Source organism: Chrysochloris asiatica, unplaced genomic scaffold (assembly GCF_000296735.1).
Source record: "Chrysochloris asiatica unplaced genomic scaffold, ChrAsi1.0 scaffold00001, whole genome shotgun sequence".
In the NCBI taxonomy this organism is placed as follows: domain Eukaryota; kingdom Metazoa; phylum Chordata; class Mammalia; order Afrosoricida; family Chrysochloridae; genus Chrysochloris; species Chrysochloris asiatica.
Window position 1 is genome coordinate 41033202 of NW_006408519.1, and position 27652 is coordinate 41060853.

Here is a 27652-nt window from a genome sequence, read left to right on the forward strand (position 1 = left end):
CCTTTGTATGCTGTGTTTCAATATGAAAATTGGATAGGGCAGAGTAAGTATTAAGTACAGTAAGAGAGAAAAAAAGATGCTTTATCTTAATATTGCTTTGAATGTATTCATCTGTTGGTTTCCTTACACTAGACCCATCACAGGGACACTTTTTTGCTGTGCCTAATACAATATTATGGCAAACATCCACGAATGTGATTACTGTTAATAAACCCCCAAGGAGCTCTGGTAGCGTAGTGATTACAAATCAGGCTGCGAACCTCAGGGTCAGTAGTTTGAAACGGCCAGCTGTTCCGCTGGAGAAAGATGAGGCTTTCTACTCCTGTAAAGAATTACAGCCTCGGAAACCCTGTACAGGGTCGCTATGAGTCGGAACCGACTGCACGGCACATAACAACAACAACAATACAATTTGAGACTGGGTGGGTGCTCAGTAATTTTGCTACCTAGACATAAAATTTGTAATCTTAGGCAAGTCACATCAGTTTTGCTATAGGATTTTTGACTGCTTGTGCTGACCTGTGACTTTGAGTAGTATCTACCTTTTGTATAATAAGGATCTCTTGTGCTGTTGTTGAGTGCCATTTAGTTGGTTCTGACCCATAGCAACCCTGTGTATAGTTTCTAAGGAGCAACTGGTGAGTTTGAACGGCAGACCTTGGGTAATAAATTGTGCAATTGTGCTTGTCACGTGATACACTTAGAGCACAGTCTGCTGTAAAGTGTCCACTCAACAGATGTTTTCATAACAGCAACCCTTAATTAACTCTCTAATTAATATGGAATTCGAATGGAAATTGAAGAAAGCATGTAATGCTTCTACAAAAGTTGGTCCAGGGACTTGGGAGTGAGAATTTTGGGGAACGTGGCACCTATTAAATCAACAATAATAATCAATGGTATTCGACTTCATCTCCTGTTGATCACTACTGCACAACTGCCAATAGACTCCCCAAACTCGCATTCCTGCCTTCGCTAATCTCGGCCCCTCCCACTAGCCATCAGCCAACTGCTGCCAAGCCCCGCCTCTCAGTGACAGCCCTCCAATCAGTTGCCCCGCTCGGGTCCAACCCTCGCGCGTCACGTGACCCGACTCCCCCGCCTTCTAGCGAGTCGCGAACGGATGACGTCGCCGGGCCGGCGTCGCGTTAGGGCCGGCGGCGGCGGCGGCGGCGGCGATGGCAATGGCAGCGGACCCCTGAGCGGGCTTAAGGGCTCGCACCCGGCTCCCTCCCGCACGACCTCGGGCTCGACCAGGCGTTGCGGCCCCAGCTCGCTCCACTTCTACTCCCTCCCTGTCCGCTGCCTGGGCGGAAGCAAAAGACCGGGCTGGCCACCCTGCTCGGCCCCGGACGGCCTGGCTGCTGTGCCGTGAAGAGGCCGAGTCGGTAAGAGGCGGCGGCGGGGCCTGGAGACCGGCCGGTCCCCGCCTGGCCACCCGGGGCGCCCGCGCTCCGAGGGCTCTGTCCGGCCGCTCACGTCCCGCGTCCCTCCCAGTCACTCGCCGCCCCTATTGTCTGGGCGACGCCGCCCCCTCTCCCTTCTCCTCCCTTCCCCTGCCGGGCGGGACGACTGTCAACCTGGACACGCATTGGCACTTTCGCCGGCTCTGAGTCCCTTCTGTAGCCCAGGCTCACTCCCTATGCGCCGAGGCTTCACGTTCGCTGAGTCTGTGTCTTTGGGGTAAATTTCTCTATCACTTGTCATCTCGAGCAACTTCGACCCTGCTTGCATTTTCTGTCGTTCTTTTTGAACTATTTGTACTCTTATTCTCTTTGCTTTCGGCTCCCTTTTCCTTTTCCCTCTAGAAACTGTCTTAGTTTTTAAAAAGTTCCTGAATTCAGATCCCTCCTCGACCGGTCCCCTCTCCTTAGAAGAAACAAGAAATATTGCTTTCCATTCCTAGATATCTTTGGGGGATAATATCTGCTTCCGTTATCACTTACTATAGGCTATAAATTTGATCCTAGGAAATGTTAGTGTAACTCGTGCGCTTTAATGAGTTCTTGTGAAAATTTGTTAAAAAGGTTAATTAGATATCTAAACATTGTAGTGGCTGTTGCATACGTTCTACACTGACAAGGTGGTTATAGTTTGTTCAATTTCTACATCAAATGTACGTTGCCTGAGCTTTCTGTTACATTTTTAAGGCACTAATCTTTGCTGATGCTGTTAAAAACAAACTAACAAAACTCATTGCTGTCCAGTCAGTTCTGACTCGCAGTGACTATAGGACTGAGTAGAACTGCCCCATAGGGCGTCCAAGTTTGCAGATCTTTGGGAAGCAGACATCCGCATCTTTCTTTGGTGCAGCTCGTGGGCTGGAACTGCTGGCCTTTGGGTCAGCAGCCTTGACTTAATCTATGTGCCATCAGGATTTATAAGAGGAGGATATCTACTCCCCCAACTCCTCCATGAGTATTTAAGCTTGATTTTTTTTTTTTAAACATAGTTTTCTGGCAAGTAGGTGGTGGTGATGTTTTTGCCTTTACTTACCAGATTGTTTCAAAGAGAGGAATTGGCTAATGGAATTTTATGTTTGCTGTTAATGCTTCTATGTCTATTTAGAATTGTGACCAAATCGTTTTTTTTTAATGACCTAATTGTGTATATGTTTTCTCCTTTTGTTTTTTAAAAGCTGTGAGGGAGCATAGTCATAATATTGTTGTTAGGTGCCATGCCACTGAGTCAGTTCCAACCCATAGCCACCCTGTATAGGGTTACTGAGGAGTGCCTGCTGGGCTTGAACCACCAACCTTGCGATTCGAACTGACCTTATGGCCCCACACATTATCCTGCAGCATCACACCAGGACTCCTCTAAAATATTTAATTAAAGGTCACATATATGTGTGTGTGTGATATATATGGTTGTTGAGTGCTATCAAGTTGGTTCTGGTTCATAGCGACCCTTTATAGGATTTCCGAGGTTTTAAATCCTCTCGGGAGCAGAAAGCTTCATCTTTCTCCCACTGAGTGGCTGGCAGGCTTGAACTGTGGCTCTTGTGGGTCCCAGTTCAGTGGTTCTTGTATGGAGCTACTGCACTTATACACACATATATACACATACATCTATATTCATATACACATATATAGGAGCCCTGCTATGGTGCTCTGGGTTAATGTGCTGGACTGCAAGGTTGGTTTGCAAAACAAGCTTGTTCAAGCTCACTAAGTGCTCCTTGGAAACCCTATACAGGGTCACCATGAGTTGGAAACGACTCGATGGTACTTAACAACAAACCTATATATGTGTCTGTGGCGGTGGTGGTATGCTGTTCCAACTCAGTGAACCTGTACAGGGTTTCCGAGACTGTAAATCTTTACGGGAGTAGAAAGTGTCATCTTTCTCCTGAGGAACAGCTGGTAGTTTCAAAATGCTGACTGTGTGATTTATTATAAGCCTGACTTATAACCACTACACTACCAGAGCTCCTTATATGTGTGTGACATATGGAGCTCTGATAGTGTAGTAGTTACATATATGTATATGTTGTTTTTAAGTGCTGTTGGGTCAGTTCCAACCCTTAGTAACCCTGTATAGGATTTCCAAGGAGTGGCTGGTGAGCTTAAACTACCAACTTTGTGATCCAAACCAACCTTGCCGACCAGCACAGTAACCCGCAGCACCACCCGAGGACTCCTCTGTCTCTGAAGAGCTTTAGGGTTACCCTGTGGTTACCTGGGATATGGTTTCTGAGGCACAGGGAGTGGGTTTGAAGCAGTCCAGTTCATATCCTACAGTGCCACACCAGAACTCTGATATTCTGTGTAGACGACCTCAGACTGCATTCTTACTTTTCATGTAATCAGTGGTGACAAGGAGGCTACGTCAGGTAGCTGGATAAGCAGAGTGACTTACACAGGCCAGTGACCAACCCACCCGTGAATGGTTTCTAGGAGCCAGACAGCCGTTTGTAGCTTTCTCTTTGTTTTAACGTTGTAACCACTGTTGCTACGCATGTGAGCATGGTCTGTGTTCAAATAGTATAGTAGAAAATGTGCTCAGATTTCAAAGAAAAGCCGTTTCACTGTTGTTTACTGAATGTGAAATATAAGAAGGAAATTTCGTTTGCAACATTATATGTTAACATAATTGAATCGTTTGATACCAAGATGGGGAGATCATTGGTAATGAAAACTGTTATTTACAAGAGGGATGATTAAGACTCTCCACTGAAAAGAGCACTCGATGGGCTGTTCTGTCTGTTAGGTGCACTCCTTGGTGTCTTTATCTAGTGTTTTGTGTTGTTGTTAATTGCTGTGTTAAGTTGTTTATAACTCAAGGAGTACTTGCTGTGTTTGAACCGCTTACTTTAAAGTTAGCTGTCCAGTGCTTATCCTACAGTGCCACAGCCCTCAGTAAATATTTGTTAAAATTAAATGAACAACTTGATTCATTCAAGAATTTCAGTTAGTCGTGTTCATTAATATTTGATTACTTAAACTTTGAAAGATGTGAAAACATTATCAGCCGTCATTGTGGAGAAACGTCTTGGGTATTTTCAAATTATAGTTTAAAACATTTTAGTCACTGGAAGGTTTTAATGGTCCATGTATTCCTTCTTAAATAATGTTCTTTATCTTTCCTTGGTCCTTTTTCTTAATTCAGCATCAAAGTTTCTCCCAATTTGCACAATACCATGTAGCTAATTATGCAGATATTTCAAAACTGTCAGTTATTTTAATTTGTTGTGTATTATTTTCTGTTAAAATTTGCCGCATCTCTTATACTACCTTGTGCTATAGTCCCTTATCCATTTAATGGCTCGGAATCTAAATGTTGTGTTTGCTTGTGTGCTTGCTTTTCCCTCCAGGCAGTGAAACGAGAATACTAAAGAACAGGACCTCAAGATGAGCAAAAAGCCTCCAAATCGTCCTGGAATCACTTTTGAGATTGGTGCTCGTTTGGAGGCGCTGGACTACTTACAGAAATGGTATGGAAACTAGAGCTCGTGACCTACAGTGCAGTTTCGGGAGCCTTGCATGTGTCGCTTTCACTGCCTGGCAGACACAACATACATGCAGTTTTGTAGTTTTCCTGCTCGTCCACCTGTACCTGTCACTGTAGGTGTGTAAGAACTGAAAATAAGTATCCCGAGTAGGAGAGATTATAGACTTACACTGGAGGTAGAATTGGTTCCAATTCCTAGCTTCCCCAGTTTTGGGTAATTTTGATAGACAACAAAATCTGTGATAGACAAAATCTATCTAAGGTGGCAGTCTGTCAGCGACGGAAAACACAGCTCTTTATTGTCCAGTAATAGAGAGGGACAGAAAATGATCAGCCTGTCCCTGGAAAAGCAAAGCGGGCCTGCCCAGTTCCGGCTCTCACAGGCCTCGCTCTCTATCTCTTTTCTTGACTTATATCCCAGGTGGTCCTACAAACTGTACAGTGTATGAAGGGTTCCTGGTTAGCACAGTAGTGTTTTTGTAGTGTACACTGTTAGACATGCCTTCACTATTCATTGTTGTACCTGAACTCCGAAACCCACCTCCCCTTTCCCAGAGCCAGACCTGTTCATTTACCTCCTCCAGTACTGAATGTGGGCTCTCTGGGAGGCAGGCGGTCCTGTCAGATCTGGACGGTGCTTCTCTCTGGCGCTCTCTGGTCGGTGGAAGTTTATACAATGGTGTCAGACAAATGGTTACCTGGAAGGGACAGGACCTAGTGCTCCATGGGAAGAAGGCCGAGTCTCTGTCCAGGGCATGCGTTCCTCAATCAGGTGAACTGGCTGACCTCATGACTTCTTGGGCCCGCTCTCCAACCTGAGCCCTAGAGGGCCACTGCGGGCCGGCTCTTCTGAGAGTGCTGCTGCCTCAGCTCCTCTGGAACCCACTTACTTTGATGAGGGGCCCGGTGGTTTAGCCACTCCAGGACTTTGTCTGCCAGACCTTTTGCTATTTTCCGTCACTGTAACTGCCTTAAAACCCTAGTTGGCATTTTGTAGATTTGCTTCTGATTGATTTGCACTAAGTCGTTTACCTGCATTGGCTGAGTCAGACAGAGATCTTGTTTAGTCATGATTTTTGACTTAGACGAGCCTGAGATTTCTCTGTCTTCAGCAGCTGCCATTGGAGTTCTGCCCCGGCCTCAGTCTGGGACTGTCCATGGGACAGTTTGAAGCTACAGTCTGAGGGCGGCAGTAGGGTTATTGAACCCTTCGCCCCAAGCTTGAGCTTAGTGGATAATTCCTTCTTAGGGGGAATGGGAGAGTGTGTTCATAGTGTTCTTGGGGAGAAACACCTGGGAATCGGGCTTCTCTTTGGTCTCCCCTGGCTCATGCTGCCCAACTAGTGGGGAGCCAAGATGTGAGTGCTGTGCTCTGTGGTGCTCTGGGCCCTCAGGGTCCTCGGGGGCATCAGCATATGAGACTGATGGGCTCCAGTAGAGTCGAGCCCTCAGCTTTCCCTGTGAGTCAGCTAAGTCAGACGTGATGGAAGCCACCGAAAGCATAAGCACCATTAAACATGCCCATACGCTGGCACCCAGCTTCACTGGACTCCTTGGGGTCATAAGATACAAGCAACTGTTTAACCTGTTACCATCCACCCCGAGCCCCTGAAAGGGATTTGATACCTGCTTTGTGGGTTCCTCTCGGACCTGAGTCAGCCAGCCAGCTCTACATCTTATTGTCTGTCACTTGGAATACTCTCTTCTAGGGTCTGTGTTCTTTTTTTTTTAAATTAGCTCCCTTTCTATTGCAAGAGTTGTTGTTAGGTGCCATCAAGTCAATTCTGAGTGATGGTGACCTGGTATAGGGTTTCCCAGGAGCACCTGGAGGGGTTAAGCTGCTGACCTAGTGGTTTGCAATCTAGTGCTGACCCTAGAGCACCACTCCTGGAGTTCTGTTGTGCGAGACAAACGTGTTGATTCCTAGGACTACAATAGCACAAGGATGGAGGATGGGCAAGGTGATGGTGCTCCAGCTTCTCTTTAGGTCTAGGTTTTGTGTTCTTGCTTCACATGATTTCGGAGACTCTTCACATAAGCCTCTAGCCCTGTGTATGCAGGGATAGAAGGGTTCACATAGCCTCTGGCCCTGTGTGTGCAGGGATAGAGGGTTCCAAGCTGAATGTTCATAGTATTACATTGTCTGTCACTTTGGTTCCTTCTGATGTGAGTGCTCCCTGTCTGGATGACGTTGTTGAAGTAAAGACTATTGAGTGAAAGCGGCTTGCCTTATACTCTCTGCAGGAAACTTCACAACTGAGTCCCATTGTTGTTGTTAGGTGCCGTCGAGTCAATTCCGACTCATCGCAACCCTGTACAGAGTTTCCGAGGTGGGTTTGAACCGCTGTCTTTGTAGTTAGCAGTCCACGGTGATGTTTTGTAGCAGAGGTTGTCCTTTGCACTGATTTATGTTTAGCAACATGCCTGGCCTCTACCCACTAGATGTTAGAAACATCCTTCCTAGTGATGACAATACAAATGGCCCCAGACGTTGCCAGATGCCCAGTGGTGGGCAGAATCGCTTCTAGAGATTGCATTAGACCAACAACAGAAGATGTCGTCTTTGTCAGTAACTGCCTCTTTGGTTCTGATATGACCGAGTGGAGCTTTTCCTTCTGAAGATACACATACACAGTTCCATCTCTGCAAGATAGCGGAGTATGAAATGGGCAGCTGCTTCCTCTTCTGGTGTGAATCTTAAATTCAATTTTCTTCCTCTCTTTTTTTTTTTTTTTCATTACAAGTCTTGTAAATAACTAGTTAATTTATATTAACATATTCTCTTAAGTGACAAAGTTGCTGTAGAAATACCTTCCACTTTTGGGAGTGCACATAGTTTAGATGCTCACAGTGGTTTTCAGGGCGACCACTCCAGTTAGCTTTTATATGAGCCAATCACACCAGAATGACTAGTGTATGCTTTTAGAATAAAGTATTTGGAATTTCAAAGCACAAATTAAACTTATAGCTAAGATTTCATTGTATCCTGCATCTCATCAAGAAATTCCTCAGTGTTTCTGCAGAGTGTTATTCATAACATTCCATTTTTAAAAGGCCAGTCCACATTTCATGTAAATTGATTAATTTTTGCTTGAGTGTCAGGTAAAAGTATAGAAAAGTTACTTGAATGTTTAGGAACAGACAGTCTGTGAGGAGCAAAACTTAATGCCTGACAATATATAGAATTCATTCCCTTCATATTTGTCTCCCTTCTGTCTCCTTTCCTCTTCCATCCTTCTGTATTGAATAGTTCTTCTTGTAGTTTATTCAGTTCAGTTTGCAAAGTTTGAAATCCTAGTTGACATAATTTGAACTCTTTTAGTCATTGGATGAGGAAGGAACTGTACTACTGCAAATATTGGTGGCCTTCTCTAAACTCAAGACGTTGACAATAAGTAGCGTGTCTTTTAGTGAGGGGTGACACACCATAAGTATGTATCTTAGCTCTTGTAAGTCACAGAAGTGGAGTTCCCTCCCAGCCTAATGGGGGGGTGAGGGTGGTGGAACACTTACAAAGCCAGTGTGTTTGCCTTTTCTGTTCGAATGTTCCTATGAAAGGAAAATCATTCTAGTGTGTGCCTTAGGTACAAAGGTTCGAGTCTGAATTTAGTAGGCAGGGTTTAAATGTAGCTAAATCCCACTTTAGTTTGGGAGTTGTTGTTAAAGTGCCATTGAGTTGGTTCCGACTCATGGTGAACCTCTCAGTATTGGGTTTCCTAGGAGCAGCTGATAAGTTTGAACCGCTGACCTTATTTTATCCACAGAAGGGAGTCTCTGTGTCTTTCTTGGAAAAGTACATTCTTGTGGCCTGAGCACATCATATCGTAGACCCTTTCAAATTCAGAGAGCGAGGTCATCCTGGAAAATACCATGTACTCTGTTTTTTTTAATATAGTGTTAATAAATTCATTAACGGTTTGATTATCTACCACAATTACTGAGTATGGGTCTGTAGGCAGCCCTCATCAGTTCAAGCATTTGTTGTTGATACTTGGGTCTCCTCTACAATGACTAATCCTACTCCTATGGAGCCATGTGGGTTGCATTGAGTTTTAAAAACTTCACAGTGCTTTATTTAAAACATTTTTTTAAGCTTTTTCCTCAGCAGTCTATGTAAAGAGTCTCACCTGCTACTGTTTAAAGTTAACCTGGTCACGTATTTTTCATGTTTCCTCTATGGTATACCCTTCCTCCCCAACCTTTGTACATCTAAACGGTAACCGGTAACTACTGAGTGTTTAAGTAGATGCATGGAAAGAGGGAGACTTGAAAGCGACATCCCTGGGGGTCTGCAGACTTCAGTAGGCTGGAGTTTCAGGGCGGTTTTACTTGTTAACATGAGTGACGGGGAGTGGTACAAGGAATGAGCATTAAGACCACAAGCCAGAAAGGATGTTTTTGTGCTCCTAATGAAATCCGCTCATGTTTGTCCACTGAGAGCTTACACAAAGCCCATGCCAACATTAATATCCCTAGTCTTTCTGAATAATGTGTAGTAGGAAAAGTCGAATCAGACTGGTTTTGATGACTGATTTACCTTCTGTTGGAGTGGAATTAAAATAGTCACTGTATAGTAAGTGATTTCATTGTGAAAGCAAAACCTATGAGGTACTGTGATCTGAAGACAGTCTTAACTTGAGCTTGAGAGTCAGCTTGAAACATTCAGATGAGTTATGCTCTTCGACTTCTGCTGGAATGTCATTTTTGTCACTTATTGTTGTTAAGTGCCATTGAGATGGTCCTCACTCATAACGACCCTGTGTAGAGTTTCTGAGAATGGCTGGTGAGTTCAAACTGCGGATCCGTGAGTGTCCTATGTCATCAAGGAGTATTTCTATGTAAATATTTCCTTTCTATTTCTGAAAGAAAGGAAAATGAAAGATAAAAAACTGTAGAAGTGTGCAAATTTCAGAGTTGGACAGAGCAGTATAGATTTTGAATTGTCAAATGCTGTCTCCATACATTTGAATTTTTTTGAGCTGTATGGAACATTTGCAAATGTGATTTTTTAAGATGTTCATAAACAGAAGTAAAATAGGATATGAAAATTGAAATTCCATTGTACGAGTAGAAATCCTTTGTATTGTAAATTAAAGTACATATATTTTTAAGTAAAAAGGAATCTTTTCTAATTGGATTGAGCTAGTCAAAGGCAAACATCAATGGAGATCAGTTGTGAGCTGTGAATTTAGGAGAGGAGGTGTGTGTGTGTGTGTGGGGGGGGGATGCCCTGAAGTCAACTCCTACTCACAGTGACCCTGCATAGAGTTTCGGAGGATGTAAATTACATCCTCGGAAATGACAGAAAGTCTCAATCTTACTTCTGCAGAACTCCTGGTAGTTTCAAACTAGCTGACCTTGAGGTTAGCAGCCTGACTCATAACCGCTCTTCTACCAGAGCTCCTTAGGGGAGGAGGGTACTGCTGAAAAGGAGTATTTAGATGAAATGTTTAGCATAAAACCATATTTGAATTATATTAGGTCACTTTGAAATTTGAGTGAACTTTAGGTAAAGACTTTTAAAAAATAGAGATTGTTTTGCCAATATAATTAACATTTTGTCTTCTTGTATACTGGGATTTTCAGAATCTGTATAGCCCTGAAGTAGCTTTGTTTGAGTCACTGACCTACGTTTGAGAATCTGATTTCAGCTTGTGTTGTTGTTGTTGTTGTGAAGTGTCGTTGATTCGGTTCCGACTCATAGCGAAATGTACCTTCACATCCATACATCCAAGCAATTGAATTGTTTCCATGGGTGTGCATGGAAGTTATTCTTGGACTCCTGATTAAAGACCATGTTTTGCAGAGAATTCAAGTTGAACTCTATGAGATTTTTGTTTTGTTTTATAAACTTTTGAGATTGTTTTTATCCAGATGGTCATAGATCACAAGCTGGACCATGTCCAGTTTGATCATCAGGTCTGTACCAGAGTACACACATTTTAGTACTTTAAATTTTAGAAAGTAGACACCAAAGAAAGTCTGCTAAGCTCATTTCAGCAAAACTAAAGAAAATACCATGTACTCCGTTTTTTTTAATATAGTGTTAATAAGATAAAGGTCTGTTTCCTCCTCCCCCCACCTCCCAGAAAGTTTCAGAAACAAGATTAGAAATAGAGGCAGAGTAGACATGTTTATTTAAAAATACACCTGGTCTCAACATAATATACCCTGGTTGTCAGACTCTGATGTTCTCTATTTGTCATGTGGATTCAGCCTCCTTTACAACTTTTATTTTATCCTTAACATTTTCTTATCCTAATTACTCTTGAAAGATGAGAGAAAATTATTTCTGATTCACTCATCTGAGGATTAGCAGGGTTTTTGAGAGAGATAGTAAGTGCCGTCCAACCACTTCTGATTCGTAGAGATCCTGTGTAGTTTCCGAGTCTGTAAATCTTTGCTGGAGCAGAAAGCCTCATCTTTTTCCCTTGGAATGACTGATGGGCTTAAACCACCGACCTTGTGGTTTCCAGCACACTGTTGTTCAGAGCCACCTTGCCCTCCATGTATTGTAGTAGATAAATCCAGAATTATTTTTGAATTTATATTCAGTATTTATGTTAATTGGAAATATATAAGTGTATTGCAGAGTGACACCAAGTCTAGAAATCTGTGTTGTTTTTGTTCACAGTTCCCTGTGAACTGACCCAGATGATGGACTTGTGTGGGTGCTAACATACTTCTGTCACCTTGCTCCTGTGCTCTCTGTCACCTCCAGCTCTGACTGGCTAGTTAGTGTTGGAATTTAGACCCCTCACTGTAAATCACAAAGAACAAGTTGTTGTTCTGTGCCGTTGAGTCGGCTCTGACTCGTAACAACCCCGTGCACAAGAGAACGGACCAGTGCCCAGTCCTGAGCCATTCTCACAGTCGTTCTGTCGGAGTGCAGTGTTACAACCACTGAGTGTGGATTGATGATTATGATATATGGTTTATATCGCAACTTATGATTTATAGACAATGGTCAGTATCTCTCTTGAACTTTACACAAAACCTGTCAGGTCAGGCATATTCTTTGTCATTTTTAGAAATGATAGAGCTGAGGTTCAGAAATGTTGGTTTTTTCAAACTCTTGTGGCTAGAAGAACCAAGGTCTCTGGGTTCTAAGCCTGGTGTTGGCTTTGCTACAACCCACAGCCTCATGTACAGATTCCCTGAAGCTTTGAGCCCCAGTGGGTTCCGTGTTCATCCTTTTATGTGCTGACTGACGGAGGATCTGTAGGATGTGGGGGAGTCAGTACTTCTTTAAAATACTAAATAACTAGAAGTCATGAAGAACTGCAAAGCTAAGCTGCCTTTTCAGCCACGTTTGTTTCTTTCTTTAAAAAAAAAAAAAAAAAATTTGTTAGGCGCTATCAAGCTGGTTCCGACCCATGGTGGTGGTGGGTTATGTGCCGTGGAGTCGGTTCTGACTCATAGCGACTCTGTATAGGGTTTCCAAAGAGCGACTGGTGAGCTTGAACTGTCAGCCTTATGAGTCAAACTGACTTTGTAGTGCAGCGCATTAGCCCACAGCACCACACCAGGACTTCTGAAAGAATTACATCACCACTACTATTTAAAGCTTCAAATTCAAAGCTAGGATCGTAGTCAGTTCTAGACGGTCTCAGAGTGCTCCTTTTGCTGAGTAACTAGAAATAGCACTTGTAGTCGCTGAATATATTTACTTTTGTTTCTAAACGATCTTTACTAGAAGGAGAAAATACTAGTTTTTAATTTTAAGTTTTAGGTAGTAGTAGCAGTATGATTTTCTTTTTCCTAAGAAAGAAAGGAACATGGTCGAAAAGGCAGTTCAGTTTTGCTGTTCTTCATGAATTTCAGTTATTTTAAAGCATGATGGGCTCCCCCACATTTGCAGATCCTTCATCAGTCAGCACATAACTTCTTTTTATTGAAGTGAAAACTGATATTCGGGTTTGCTGCTATTTCGGTAATTACAGTTCACTCAACCTTGGAAGACAGAGAAGCCCTGTAGTGTAGTGAGTTAAGCTGCTCCATGGAGAAAGATGAGACTTCTATAAAGTCTGCACTTCTCTTCCCATTTACAGCCGCAGAAACCGCAGGGAGCACTTCTTCGCAGGCCTGTACGGTGCTCTGAGTTGGCATCTCCTCGACAGCCATGGATCTAGGAGGCAGGTTGCTGCTGTAGACAAAGAAAGACTGTGAATATGTATGTAATACTGTGTCTTAGAAGGAGGTCTGGTAGCGTAGTGGCTATGAGTCAGGCTGCTAACTTCAGGGTCAACAGTTCAAAACTACCAGCCGCTCCGCAGGAGAAAGTTGAGGCTTTCTGCTCCAGTAAAGATTTACAACCTGGGAAACCCTGTACAGGGTCACCATGAGTTGAAACCGACTCCATGGCATATCACCACTACGTCTTAGAAGTCTGTTTTCTCACTGCTAAAATCAGCCCTCTACAGTGAGAAACTATTATGCTTCAAGTGCACCGTGGTCAGTTAGGCAAGGCTCTCAAGTATACACTAATGAAGTGAAATGATTTGTGGACAAAGCCACAAAACCCAACTGATTGTCCTTCAGTGGCCCCCAGGGAGTCCTGGTTGACAGAGAGGCCTGAAGCATAGTAACGTGCTGGTAAGGGTGCCCATCAAAAAATGGACACCAAAGTTTCTGGGAGATCCTGAAATTTGGTTGCCACTGTAGAAAATCAATGGCAGATGAACTTTGGTTTATGCGTTTAAAACTACATATAGGATGATAGGATAATATTTGTCAGACTAGACCAACAAATTTCATTTCACTGAGTGTTTTCCTTAATTCTGTAACAAATTATATTCTGGATTTCCTGTCCTAATTTTTGAATTTATATTATGACTGTTTTCAAGGCTCACAAAGTTAAACTAGGTTCTTAGACTCTTTCATTTGAATACTGTAGTGTTTCATGCTTGGGTATTTTTGAGAAATCAGTACTAAAACAAAAGAGACTTTTTACTCCACTTAGGGTTTGATGACTTGATGGAGTATTTATTTTGTACAATAGAGTGAAAGCTGCTCTAAGTGAACTCGAAGTGAACGCAGACCAACTTTAGGAATTTTATATATATAAAGCAGACTCAAGTGAAATTTGCAAGGAAAAATAAAATAGATAAAATAATTTGCTTTTCATATTGTTTTTCATAACTCTCGGTAACAGTTCCCTATATGAGGAGGCATCAAAAAGTTGGTGGAAACATTCCATTACCTTTTAATACGTTTTCCCACGTACTTTTTGAAGCCCACATATTTGAAACACACAGTGGGTGCAGAAGCTGAAACTCAGAATCCAGTGCAAGACACAGGAGATGTCACTGAAAGCGTAGACTTTAAGGACAGACACCCTACGTCCAGACACTCAGTATTTGTGTGACCTTGACCAAGTGACTTGACCTTGCAGAGCCTCCCTGGTCTGCCTGTACACTGGGCACTGTCACAATCATACCTAACTCCAGGGGCTCTGTGAGGAGAAAACAAGGCAGTGCCTGGTAAGGGGAGGTTAGCACGACTTCCTGCGTACATCGTGAGCTGCGGTGAAGTGGCAGGATTCATGGTAACCCCATGAGCAATGCAGCACACTGTTGTGATCCATAGGGTCTTCATTGGCTGGTGTTTGGAAGTGGATTGCCAGACTTTCTTCTTTGTCTGTCCTAGTTTGGAATCTGCTGAGAGCTGTTTGGCATCATAGCAACATGTAGTCCACCACTGATGGTGAGTGGTGGCTGCACTGGCCAGGGATTAGGCCTGGCTCTCGCATGGAAGGCTAGACTTACACACCTTCCAACACTTGATAAACGGCATCAACAGGAGAAAACTTTAATCAGTAGACACATACCCATACATACATTGTGGTTAAGCAGTCAGCTGCTAACCAGAAAGTTGGTGGGAGAAAGATATGGCAGTCTGCTTCCTTAAAGATTCACAGCCTTGGCCAGCGGGATGATTTGGCCTTGAACGCTGCCCCAGGAGCAGGAGCTGTCGTATCCACGCTTGTCTTTCCTTTTCATTGCCACCAATAAAGATTGTTGGCGCCAAAAAAAAAAAAAAGATTCACAGCCTTGGTGACCTACACCTATGGATGCAGTAGCTCAAAAGAGAGAACAAATCTTTATAGCAAGGATCATTCCCACCCCCTCCATACACAGAGTAGACAGAGATGGGCAACTTGGACATTGTCTACCCAAAATGGGGGAGCTACAAAGGCAAGAAGTAACTGGCTTACAAGCTTTCAAGAGCTTAGATCCAGAGGGTGTGGAGGAAGGTAGAATCTCCATTGAATAGTATCTAGTCTGTCTAGGCAGGGCTGGTGAAAGGAAATGCAGAAAGGTCTCTTGTGATACAATAGTGAATAATTGTTATCAGGACTGCTTTTGAGGGTTGTAAATGTAAAGGTAGACATTTTGTAGCAAGGAGGGGAGTGATTAACTTTTCAGCCTAGGAGCGAAGGTCCCTGGGACCATCAAGGGAGAAGAGCGGAGAGTGGGACCCTACCCAGAGAAGCAGTGATGCCTGAAATGGAGGCAGAGATGAGGACGTGGAGAGATGGAGGAGCTGGGGACTTTAGACCCAGAAAGGGAGAGGGGCTGTGTGCTGATGGCCGGGGGGTGGGCAGGCTTGTAGGGTACACCCTTTGGTTGGTTGATGATGCATGGAGGGGATTGTAACCATGGCAATGAAACAATATATGATAGGATGAATGTAAAACTAATGTTCTCCCATGTAAACTATCACACAATTCACAATAAAACATTAAAAAAAAAAAAGATTCACAGCCTTGGAGACTCTGGCAGCTCTACTGTTGTGTCCCATTGTTGGTAAGTGCCGTTGAGTTGGTTCCAACTCATAGTGACCTGTAATAAGGTTTCCAAGGAGTGGCTGGTGAGTTTGAACTGCCAGCCTCATGGTTGAAAATGATACAAGGTCACTGTGAGTTAGAATGAACTTGATGGCAGTGGGTTTTGCTTTGGTAGTGAAATCAGTTTTTGACTGTGGAATATGAAGAAACAGGAATTGGGTAGCCTGCAGCCTACAAGAGCTTTGGATTTTGCAGCATAGTTAGGTAACAGAGAGTTTGGTCATGTAGTTGTTAAGTGTTTTTGAGTTGGAAAAAAAAAAAGTACTATTTGGTAGCACAGGAAGGAATTCTGGATGGGCTCATTAGTTTTTGTACCTGGAGAAGGTAGTGGGTATAAAGGCTGTGCTTTGGGTATTTTAATTTGGTTAGAACTGACAGATTGAATGAAAGCAGATGTGGCAGGAAATATAGGTGCTAAAATGGTGGAAAGGAACAGGGATTTTAAATCCAATGATGTTAAATGAAAAATTCATTTGGAAGGTAGCTGCCATAGACTTAAGGAAAATACGTAGCTTAGTGTTCTTCCATGTGTCTCTGAAAAGAGTGCAGACAGAAGGAAGCAGGGTGGACAGGTCAGCTGGGACTAGACATGACTGTACGGGAACAGAAGGGCTGAAAAGAAGAAATAATGAGAAGAGGCAAGTTATCACTGGGTGTTGAAGATGTGATGTGGACGTGCATACAAACTGTGATCTCAGTGTTGAAAGCCTTGTGTTTTGGATTACCAAGTTTGAATGAAACGTATGAACCAGATTCACATGTGGTATCTGAAAGCACTGATCTTAAATACTAGAATATTAGGTGAGTGAATGGGGGGTGGTTGGGGGCGGGGGTGTGCTTCTAAAAACTATTAGGCGTAACAGCTTAGAGTGCCTCAACAAGGTACAAAGTTTAAAGGGTTAGTAGGTTGTAGGAATTCTCTGTTTGCTTTGGTGTGTATTCTGCCTCTTTCATTTTAAATGCTACTGAGTTTTTGGTGAAAGTCTGTACAAGCTCAGTTCCCATTTGACAATTTTCACACACATTGTTTGGTGACATTAGTTCTGTTATTATGGCACATTAACCTTCTCTTTGATTGTGCCCTGTCTGTCCCCTTTCCCCTTTACCTTCTCATCTGTGCATGTAAACAATTGTCCTTTGGGTCACGTAGTGTTGGGTTTTAAGGACATTGATCTTCCAGGTAACTTCCTTTATTTTATGTGCCAATCTTTTTCATTAAAAGGTGATCCTAGGAGATGGGTGAGGTTCTGGGTTTAAACAGTGTCTCAGGGAGTTTTTGTTCTCTGCTGTTTGGCCTTTTTTTTTTTAGTTAGAATTTGAGTTGTCCCTGTTTTTGTCACATTCTGTGGGGCACTAACTCTCGTGACCTGGTCAGAAGGGTCAGTGGTGGTACCCAGGTACCATCTAGTTCTAGTCTTGGGTAGAAGAGGACTTGAATCTGCTGTACAGTTTTGGTTGCCTTCTTTCTGTTTTACTCCTGGTGGGTGGACCTGTAATCGTGTCTGGGGCCACTCACAAGCTTTTGATGCACGACTCAACTCACTTCAAGCTTTTGATGCACGACTCAACTCACTTGGATCTGCACTGATCTTCTTGACGATGGTCCCTCTGCTTCTAGCTCCTCTAACAGCTATTAGCCACTTCTAGTGTGGTGCTGTGGGATCAGCACTGGACTGCAAACCACAAGGTCATCAGTTCAAACCCACCAGCTGCTCCTCGGAAACCCTATACAGGGTGGCTAACAACAACAGCAGGAGCACTACTATATAGTTTCTTGTCTGAAGTGACATTCTCATTTGAAGTGTTAAGTACACATCTGCTGATCAAGAGGTCAGCAGTTTGAAGCCACTAGCCAGTTTGTCGGAGAAAGCTGTGGTGGTCAGCTTCTCTACAGATGACCGCTTTGGAAACCTTAAGGGGCAGCTCTGCTTTGTCGGCTTGCTTGGAGTTGGAGTTAATTTAACAGCAGTGGGTTAAAATGTTGAACACTTCAATTAGGTGGGTTTAAATCCTATTTTAAGTCTGTTTCATCCACTGTTGTTGAGTACCATTAAGTCTGTTCTGGGGAGTGACTGGTGGGTTTGAACCACGAGCCTTGTGATTAGCTTTAGAGTGCTTATCCTATAGCACGATACCAGGACCCCACTGACTGAGTCTAACTGCCCTCAGTTTTCTAGGGTAATGTCTTTATGGGAGCAGCTTTCCAGGCCTTTTCTCCTGCAGAGCTGCTGGGTGTGTTTGAACCAGCTCTTAGAGTTAGCGGCCAAGTGCCTTACCTGCTGTGTCACTAGGGCTCTGTTCTGGATGCTGTTGGATGGAGACCTAGTGTGGTACGATAGTTAACGTGGTACGATAGTTAAAGTTTAAGCTCACCAGCCGCTCTCAGAAACCTATGCAGGGTCGTTGTGGGTCAGAATCAACTCCACGGCACTTAACAACAACAACAAACCACAATTTCTGTTGTGTTTTCATAAACTGCTCTATCAGGGAGCCTTGGTATAGTACTGAAGGGTAATGTGCTGGACTGCAATGCCATTTTGAGCCATAAGGCTGGTGGTTCAGGCTTACCAACCACTCCTTGGATACCCTATTCATGGTTGCACCCGACTTGACAACACTTAACAACATCGTACAGAATTGAGTTACCTTGTGATTCTATGGGACCTCCCTCCTCTCAGCTGGAATTTGTGTTTGTTGAAAGGAGTAATGCTGTTTTTGTATTTGTAGCCTTATTTCCTGTGCGTTAGGGGTTCAGTATTTTGATTACTGTTGGAATAAATACGGACAAACTTTCTTCACCATCCATTCTTCATGCCGAGCACCTCGAGTACCTGGTGTGTCAGTCACAGGGCCAGGTGCTGGGGTTCCCAGAGGATCGCACTATAGTAGCATTTCTAATATCACCTGGCTTAGAACTCTGTTGTACAGAGAAATATGAATAAATACCACATGATAAAATCTTCTGTAGTTCCTTAAGGTTGGAAATAATGATACTTTCTTTTCCTCTTGTGGAAGGTACCAGGAACACCTGCAGTAAAGAAAGCAACTTAAGGTTTATTTTGTTTTTAAGGCCAGCATTTGCTTAACTGATGTGAGCTCAGGACTCTCCTTCTGGGTCACACAGATGACCTTCCTCAGGGCGGGGAGTTGATGACTCTGAGCAGAGACAGTTACAGCCTGATGGCTGTGAGAGAGCACTACCCTCAGGCAGTCTGTGGTAGGCCCAGTCTTGACTGGTGAGTGTACAAAGGCACTAAGCAGAATGTATCACTTGTGCAAGAGTCCAGGTGTTTGATAGCGTGGTGGGTGAGGATCACAGGTAGTGCAGTTATCACTGGATCCATGTGGGCCACAGTGGCTGTCACAAAGACAAAAGGAGCTACAGTGGATACCGAGTCAGGGCTTGGAAATAACAAAGCCTTATGTGGCATGGTTAATCTGCAAAGTGGGCAGTGATCACTTCTTGGCTTTCATAGTTGTGTGTAATCCATAGTAATCTTTATCTATACCACTTTCCCACAGGGAAGGAGCCCTAGTGGTATGGTGGGGTAAGCACTGGGCTACCTAAACTGCAAGGTTGGTGGTTCAAACTCACCAGCCAAGAGGTAGCATATGATCAAGAGCCAGTGATACTGAAGGAAGAAGTCCAGTTTGCACTGAAAGCATTGGCAAAGAACAGGGCACCGGGAATTGATGGAGTACAAATTGAAATCTTTCAACAAACTGATGCAGCACTGGAGACCCTCACTTCCAAGACATTTAGACAGCTGACTGGCAAAGATCCATATTTATGTCCATTCCAAAGAGAGGTGACCAGAATGCAGAAATCATCGGACAATATCATTAATATCGGTTACAAGTAAAATTTTGCTAATGATAATACAAAAACGGCTGCAACCATACGTTGACGGAAAACTTCCAAAGATTCAGGCAAGATTCAGAAGAGGATGTGGAACAAGAGATATCATTGCTGATGTCAGAAGAATCTTGGCTGCAAGCAGAGAATACCAGAAAGATGCTTACTTGTGCTTTATTGACTATGCAGAGGCTTTCAATTGTGTGGATCCTGACAAGTTATGGACAATAGTGCGGAGAAGAGTATTCTGGAACACTTAATTGTGCTCATGAGGAACATGTACATAGCCCAAGAGGCAGTTGTTCGAATAGAACAAGGGAACACCGAATGGTTTAAAATTAGGATAGGTATGTACCAAGGTTGTATTCTTTCACCATACTTACTCAGTCTGTTTGCTGACCACATAATCCGAGAAGTTGGATTATATGAAGAAAAACATGATATCAGGATTGGAGGAAGACTCATTAACAACATGTGATATGATGATGATAGAACCTTGCTTGCTGAAAGTGAAGGAAGAGGACTTAAAATACTTACTGATGAAGATCAAAGATCACAACTTTCAGCATTGGTTGCATCTCAGTCAGTGTAAAGAAAAAAATCCTCACCACTGGACCAATGTACACTTCATATAAGTGGAAAAAGGATTGACGTTGTCAAAAACTTCATTTTGCTCAGATGCTCCATCAATACTCATGGAAGCAGCAGTCAAGAAATCAAATCTTCTGCACAAGACCTTTTTAAAGCATTGACAAGCATAAGACGTCAGTTTTAGGACTAAGGTGTGTCTAATCCAAGTCATGGTATTTTCAATAACCTCATAAGCATGTGAAAGTTGGAAAGTGAATAAGGAAGACCATGGAAGAATTGATGCATTTAAGTTATGGTGTTGGAGGAGAATATTGAAAGTACCATGGACTGCCTAAAGGACAAACCGATCTGTGTTGGACGAAATGCAGCCAGACAGCTCCTTGGAAACCAGAATGGCCAGACTTTGTCTCTCATACTTGAGATGTATTATCAGAAAGAATCAGTCCCTGGAGAAGGACATCATGCTTGGTAAAATGGAGGGTCAAAGAAACAGAAGAAGACCCCAACGAGATAGATTGGCACAATGGCAGCAACAGTGGGCTCAAATGTAGCAATTATTGTGAGGTTGGCATAGGACCAGGCAGTGTTTCGTTCTGTTGTACATAGTGTTGCTATGAGTTGGTGCCCTCTTGATGGCACCTAACAACAAACACAAGAACACATGTATATAGTTCCAGAATTGAAATGATTGGATGGAAAGGAGGAAGAATATGTTTAAGGCCCTTGATCTCTAAATGGTTCAGGAATTTATATTTACATTGTGAGTGTATTAAAGTTCTTATTTCTTAGACCTTTTAAAATGCACACACACACACACACACACAGTGATCATGAAGTGAGCAAAACAAGGATTGGTTTGATCATTTAAAAATATGGACTCAAAAACGGGATATTAGTTACATTCTCCAGTTTTGTCCTTTGACTAAACAAAGGTAAGAATTCTCTCTTGACATGAAATGGTCTTTTATTTTTGAGGTATCCTTCACGGATTGAAAAAATAGATTATGAGGAGGGCAAGATGTTGGTCCATTTTGAGCGCTGGAGTCATCGTTACGATGAGTGGATTTTCTGGGATAGCAATAGATTGCGACCTCTGGAGAGACCAGCGCTGAGGAAAGAGGGTCTGAAAGATGAGGAGGATTTCTTTGTAAGTACCATGCTGCTTGTAGTTGTTGGTTTTGCTAGATATGTAATGACATATTTTTAAAGGATTTCTGTTAAATTTTACAAAACCAATTTTTGTTAAGGAAATGCTATTATATACATGGTATTGATCTTAAAAGTTGTTTAAAATAGGATTTTAAAGCCGGAGAGGAAGTTCTGGCTCGTTGGACAGACTGTCGCTATTACCCTGCCAAGATTGAAGCAATTAACAAAGAAGGTATGTATTTGAAATGATCGGAGATTTAAACGTGGGCTTAATAGTCAAACTTAACCGTAATGTGAATTTTAATGAAGAGATATAACTGTTTGGTGTCACTTTTTACTTCTCTTTGTTTTAAATCCTCCAAATGCATTTCTTGCTGGCATATTCTTTGGCATCATTGAACGTGTTGCGTGGACTAAGATGATCACGCTTTACTGCCTGACTACATAGCTTCATGAGATGGGGCAAATGGTTGGTTATAATCTTTCAACCTTCAGTTTACAGCTTTTCTTTCTACTTCTCTGTTTTCAGTTTTTGACTAAATTGCTTTTGTTAACCTCCCCATTAGAGTGGGAGAAAAGGTTAGAGATGAAGGGAAATTTATATCCGTTCCCCGCATAAGTAAAGTACAGCACGGAATGTTCTGAGGAAAGAGTATGGGACTTTATCTGTTTGAGTGTTTCTTTGATTGCTTCCCTCATCCTCCTCTCTTAGTTTCTATAGAGAACTAAAAGTCTGTGTTCTTAATACCCTTTTGTGAATATTTGTCAGGGGTTTACATACTGAACAAAAGTTACTGAAGTGATCAGAAATGTTGAAAATGAAGCAGAATTCATAAGACCGACAATTTGTAAGACAGAGTGAATTTAAAACTCAGAACTTGTAGACTGATGAATCTAAAAATGTGAGAGTTATCATTTAAACTATCTTTTCTAAGAATATGTTTAAGTTTTGTATTTTTTTTTTTTGTTTCTCATTGAATACTTAAAACAATTGGAAATGACTTTTCAAATAATGTTTTTCAAGTCAGATACATGTTCTTTTTGTATTCCAACTACTTATTGAACTTGACCACTCTATTATTATTTGTATTTATTCTGTTGTCCTGGTGTGACCCCGCAGGTTAATGCACTGGACAGAAAGGTCGGTTTGAACCGCAAGGTCAGCAGTTCAAACTCGCCAACTCTATACAGGGTTGGTAACTATATACAAGGTTGCTATGAGTTGTATTGTTGGCATAAAAACAACAAACAAACCCACAGGGCATTTAATCTAAAACAGGGGAACTGTCCCTACACTGAGTCTTGAAAAACAAATAAGTAGATAAAGAAGGGTTTTCTGGCAAAAGACTGAACGTGGGAGAGGCCTGCCCCTTTAAAGAGCTGCCAGGCATTTGGTGTGACTGGAGAGAGGCACCGAGGTTGGAGAGAGGGACACACACAGCCCAGTGTATGGCACGATCCTATGATCTGGCTGAAGGATCAGAGTTTTATTTGGAAGTGATGGCAAACCATGGATGGGATTTAACCTAATGTCAAACTTGAGAAACAATACATAACAAAACTTAGGAAAAGGAAACATTTTAAATTGAATCTATTGGGGAATGACAGGTGTTGAAAAAGTTAGTAATGTGGTGCATGGAACTCATGATACAACTTGATAAGGTGTTTCATCCAATCTGTTGTCTTAGTGAATGAGTAAAACTGGCTGTAATGTTATGACCACTAGCCACCTTGGGAGTAGAGTGGGTATGAAATGTCTAGTAACTATAAGGTTGGCAGTTTGAATCTGCCAGCTACTTAGTGGGAGACAGATGAGGCAGTAAAGACAGATGCTTCAGACACCCTGTGCAGGGTCACTCTGAGTGGGAGGGCGAAGAACCAGCCCCACCCATCAGTATTCAGGTGCCTTCTCCTTTGGTGCTGCCGCCTGTGGCTTGCCCTTCTGAGGAGCTGGGCCTGGATCCCACACTCTGGAATCCCTATCTCCCCACTATTGAGCCCAGAGCGGGCAAGTCAGTAAGACCCCCTTGGGAGGGAGGAAGGGGGGAGTCAGTTCTGCTGGCAAACAGCCGCCAAGCACAAGTTCAGAAAACCAAGAGAATGAAGCCTGCGGTAGTGGAGGAGCCATACGGCTGGTGGTGTGGCCTCCATGCCTGAGTGTTTTCTAGGGGCCCTTGGAGCTGTGCCGATTCATCACAGATGTCGTTTGTTTTCGGTCTCCAGTAGAAGGAGTATTCATTCTGTGGTTTCTGTGTGCCCTACATGGTGGAGGAGACTGATCTCTCCCAAAAGGCAAAGCAGGTCCTCAGGGAACCTACTCACTACACAAGCAAAATAGCCCTGCCTAGTGTGAGCACAGCCATGCCTGTGATGGGTAGAGAATAGGAGAGTGGTGTGGATAGGCATGGCCAGCAGGGGTGTTTCCAGGTGGGGGCTCATAAGGAAAAGAGAAGGAAGTGGCAAGCCAGAGGAAAGGGGGTGAGCGTGCAGGACTGGCCTGGGCTGGGCTGGGCTGGGCTGCCACAGTGAAGCAGTGGGCTGACAGTTGTGGTGGGCAGGTGGGCGCAGATTGTGACATTCTCCACGTTTTCACAAGGTCTTCACATCTTTGCTATTTAACTGAAAAGTTCATGTTTCCTAACTTGGGTTCAGATCTTCCTGCTGTGATACTCACATGGAAAGAGAAGGCATCAAGTGTTGATTTTGGAATTAGGAAAAAAGGAAACTCTTTGCACAATCTGTTTTTGGCTTTATTGCTGATCGCCAAGCCCTTACGAACATTGATCACATATATTATTTATACCTTCTTTTGCAAAGGCCAAATCTTGGTTTACTCAGAATGATAGTTTTCCCTCATTGGTACAGGAAAAGACGGAATGTTTACATTTCCATAAAGTATAAAATCTACAAAAGGTCTATATTTTGGAGTAGTACTGGCTTACATTGACTTCACAGCCTGCAGTCTGAAACCAAAAGTGAACATGCTTCATAAGATGCTTGCAAACAGGATCTTCAGTCCTAGGAGGCTGACTGAGTTCCCAGAGAGGCCTGGAGGGCTGGAGGGGGAGGAGGGGCCCAGGTGTGTATGTATATGAGGCTGTGCCACACGTCAGCAGCATGACCTGTGGGGTAGCAGTTCGCCTTCTTGGAGGCCAGTGTTCTCTTTGGGAAAGGCAGACTCCACCAAGCTGCTTTGGAAAGTGTTTTCCTGCACCAAGTTTGATGAATCTCTGATTTTTATTTGCCAATCCATTATTATTTCCAAAGGGATATTTCTGGGAAAACGGTCCTTTCCATGGATCAGCTGCGCCTCTTTGGGGAAACCGTTTTCAGAGAGCAAATACTAATCCTCTGAAAATACCATACAGATTTTTAAATACGAATTTGTTTTTGTCAGGTATGTTGTAAGTCTCTACATGTGGTGGTGGTTCTATAATAAACTTTAAATTCTCTAAGAAATTCTCTGTTGGAATTTCATGTAACTAATTCACTAAGACTTATTTTGTACAGCTTTTAAAGAAATTGGGTCTTGTCTAGAGTTATTTGTCGAGAGGAAAAGAGAACGAACGGGTGCTTGTAATGGACTTGGTGGCGTCCTAGAAACGGGTGGCCATTGTAATTACTGCAGCCGCAGAGCACTGGTTTCTCTCAGGGCCGTCACTACCTGTCATATGTCAAGCGTTGCTGTAAGGTTGAATCATATTTTCTAATGGTTCTGACTTGCTCCTGTTTCAGGAACATTCACAGTTCAATTTTATGACGGAGTCATTCGTTGTTTAAAAAGAATGCACATTAAAGCCATGCCCGAGGACGCTAAGGGGCAGGTAAGAGTGTTCAGCATTCTTAGCTACCCACAGGGACGTCTTCTTGGATGGTGACTGATCAAAACCTTTTTTTTTTTTTTTTCTTAATTTTTGAAAGTGAACTAATTGTAGGGTTATGTGCTGATAGCCCCAAATAGCAGCCGGAAAAAGCAGCTTAGCATGTAAAATAAATTATACACATGATTTTTGCTTCTTCGGTTTGAGACCTGCTAAAGTTATAGGTCGCGAGTTTCTGTTCCAGGTGAATTCCCAGCACCCACTAAGCTGGTGTTGTCCTAGCGACCCAGCTGGACCGTGCAGCCAGTCTATGGGACGTGAGGTAAGTGCCTTGTGTGATCTTTGCTTTGTTTTTCCTGATTTGTCACTTAGAAAGGAAATTTGGGATATAAAATTTTAGATTGGGTTTCTTATCTTCTTCTTTCCTTCTACAAATCCTAGTTGTTAATCCTCTGGTCAAAGGCGCTTACCTGACACTCTGTAGGCTGCTGGGGTGGGACTCTCCCAGTCGCGCAACGTGCGCACTACCTTACAAGCCCCCACACTGCTCAGAGCACGAGTGAACGGTAAGGTGTGCAGGTGAATCTGGGGTGGAGTCCAAACCGCCAGTCCATTTGTTGAATATGTTTCCGGAAACGTGGGAAACAAAAGGTGCCATTAGAGATTTGAAATGTTTTCTTTTATATTCTGCTGTTATTTGGGATTTTCAGCACCTGGACCTACAATTAATTTTAAGATTTACAGTAATCTATACAAATGTCTGATATAGAAATATGCTGTATGTGTGTTTTGTATAGTGCAGTAAAAAATCTTTGTCGTTCTGAAATGTCCTGCCATCACTTGGTTAACTCGAATGAAGTTTAAACATAGAATAGTGTAGAAATGGATACCACCACATTCAAAGAAAAGACAAGCGTGTGTGTGTGTGTGTGTGTGTGTGTGTGTGTCTGCACATGCGCACACCCTCTTTAAGATGTCTTAAGAGAAGTTATTGCTGTAACTAATATGGTTTTCAAAAGTTAAATTACGAAATAATCATCTAGTGGGGGTTTTTCTCCTAATTAATGTGAAAATGGATTTTAAAATGAAAATACTCTTGACTAGGAAATCATGTTGTGTCTACATACTTGTATATATAAATAAACTGTTATTTTAAGCATTTATTTGCGTGCTTCTTGGTTCCTACATAAAAAGATAGATGAAAACATTGGGAACATACAGTAATATGGGTCAGTTTAGACCAAATTTTCTATTGCTTTTTACTTTATTGTTTTGTTTCTCTTACTCTTCAAATGTCCCTGAGTTGGCACTAGTACTGTTACCTTAAAACTTGCCTTTTCCACAGCGAGACCTTGGACCAATTTGCTGTGCAGTAGTTATCGATTGGAGCACTGGCTTTGGGGGTTTGCATGTACTGCATATATTGGTGTTCATGCTTAATGAATATTTTCATACATCGTAATGTACAGTAACATTAAACTTGGTGCTGGAATATAAAACTGCTGATAAAAAGTTTGGGTGCTAATATATTTCCTTTAAATTCTTATTTTTTCTTCAGAAATATTTTTAATTGTAGGCACATTATACAGTATTTATAGAGGTGTTTCTGTTTTATATAAAAAACTCCATTTCATGAATATATATATTTTTAACTATCAACAAGTAATTCATCTAACAAATGTACTGTGGAAATGTCCTTTCCTGAACTTTCTACAGTACCTGTAAATGTATGACATAAATAATACTTAATAGATATGTGAACCTCTAAAATACTGAATGTACTTGAGCCTGGATAAAAGGCTAACTTCCGTTGATTCTGACTCTGAACCAGTTGGTTTATACTATGATTCAAGCCCTGCATTCAGAGGTCACTGTGAGTCCCTTACAGAGCTTTCTATCCTGTAGTAAAGTCAGTCAGTGAGTCCAGAGACTGACTATGGTAGCTGTGTGGACTGCCCTCTTCTCTTTTCTCCCTTGCCTGTCTTCTTCTTTCCCTCCTTCCCTCCCTGCTTCCCTTCCTTTCTTTTTGTCTCTCTGCACATCATTTTGAGTGGAGTCATTGTACTGGAGACAGAAATAGCTTTGAAACTGCCATATGTTAAGGGGATGGGACTGATTCCGTCCTCTAGTGAGAGATCTTTGAGCTTTTGTTACTTCTGATAGGCCACCCTGTGGAAAGTATAGCAAACATGTATAGGGTTTCTGAGAAGCGATTAGTGGGTTTGAACTGCTGACCTTGTGGTTAACAGTCCGGTGCTTATCCTACAGTGCCGTACCAGGACTCCAATAAGAGCATTGCAGCTGTAACTACAGAGTTAGAGAGTGAGCCATTGTCTTTTTAATTTGGGGGTAAATAACAGAGGAAGTACTTGGTTTTGTCTCTGTCTTTTTTCTCCGTGGGTTTGTTGGTAACACAGGCAGTTGGAAGCTCCT

The 27652-nt window shown here is 42.6% G+C and overlaps 1 protein-coding gene across 2 annotated transcripts in view; it reads left to right on the forward strand.

Moving 5' to 3' along the window:
• Window positions 1–1152: 1152 nt before the first annotated feature.
• Window positions 1153–27652, forward strand: part of PHF20L1 (PHD finger protein 20-like 1) — a 36647-nt gene continuing 10147 nt past the window's right edge. Inside the window, exons 1-5 of one of the 2 annotated variants that reach the window (XM_006830713.1) lie at window positions 1153–1388; window positions 4817–4936; window positions 21225–21396; window positions 21546–21630; window positions 25134–25222. In XM_006830713.1, coding sequence (XP_006830776.1) covers window positions 4854–4936; window positions 21225–21396; window positions 21546–21630; window positions 25134–25222 — 429 coding nt within the window. In that variant the 5' untranslated portion in view covers window positions 1153–1388; window positions 4817–4853. The remainder of the gene's footprint in view (window positions 1389–4816; window positions 4937–21224; window positions 21397–21545; window positions 21631–25133; window positions 25223–27652) is intronic. The other variant, XM_006830714.1, reaches the window with a different exon arrangement.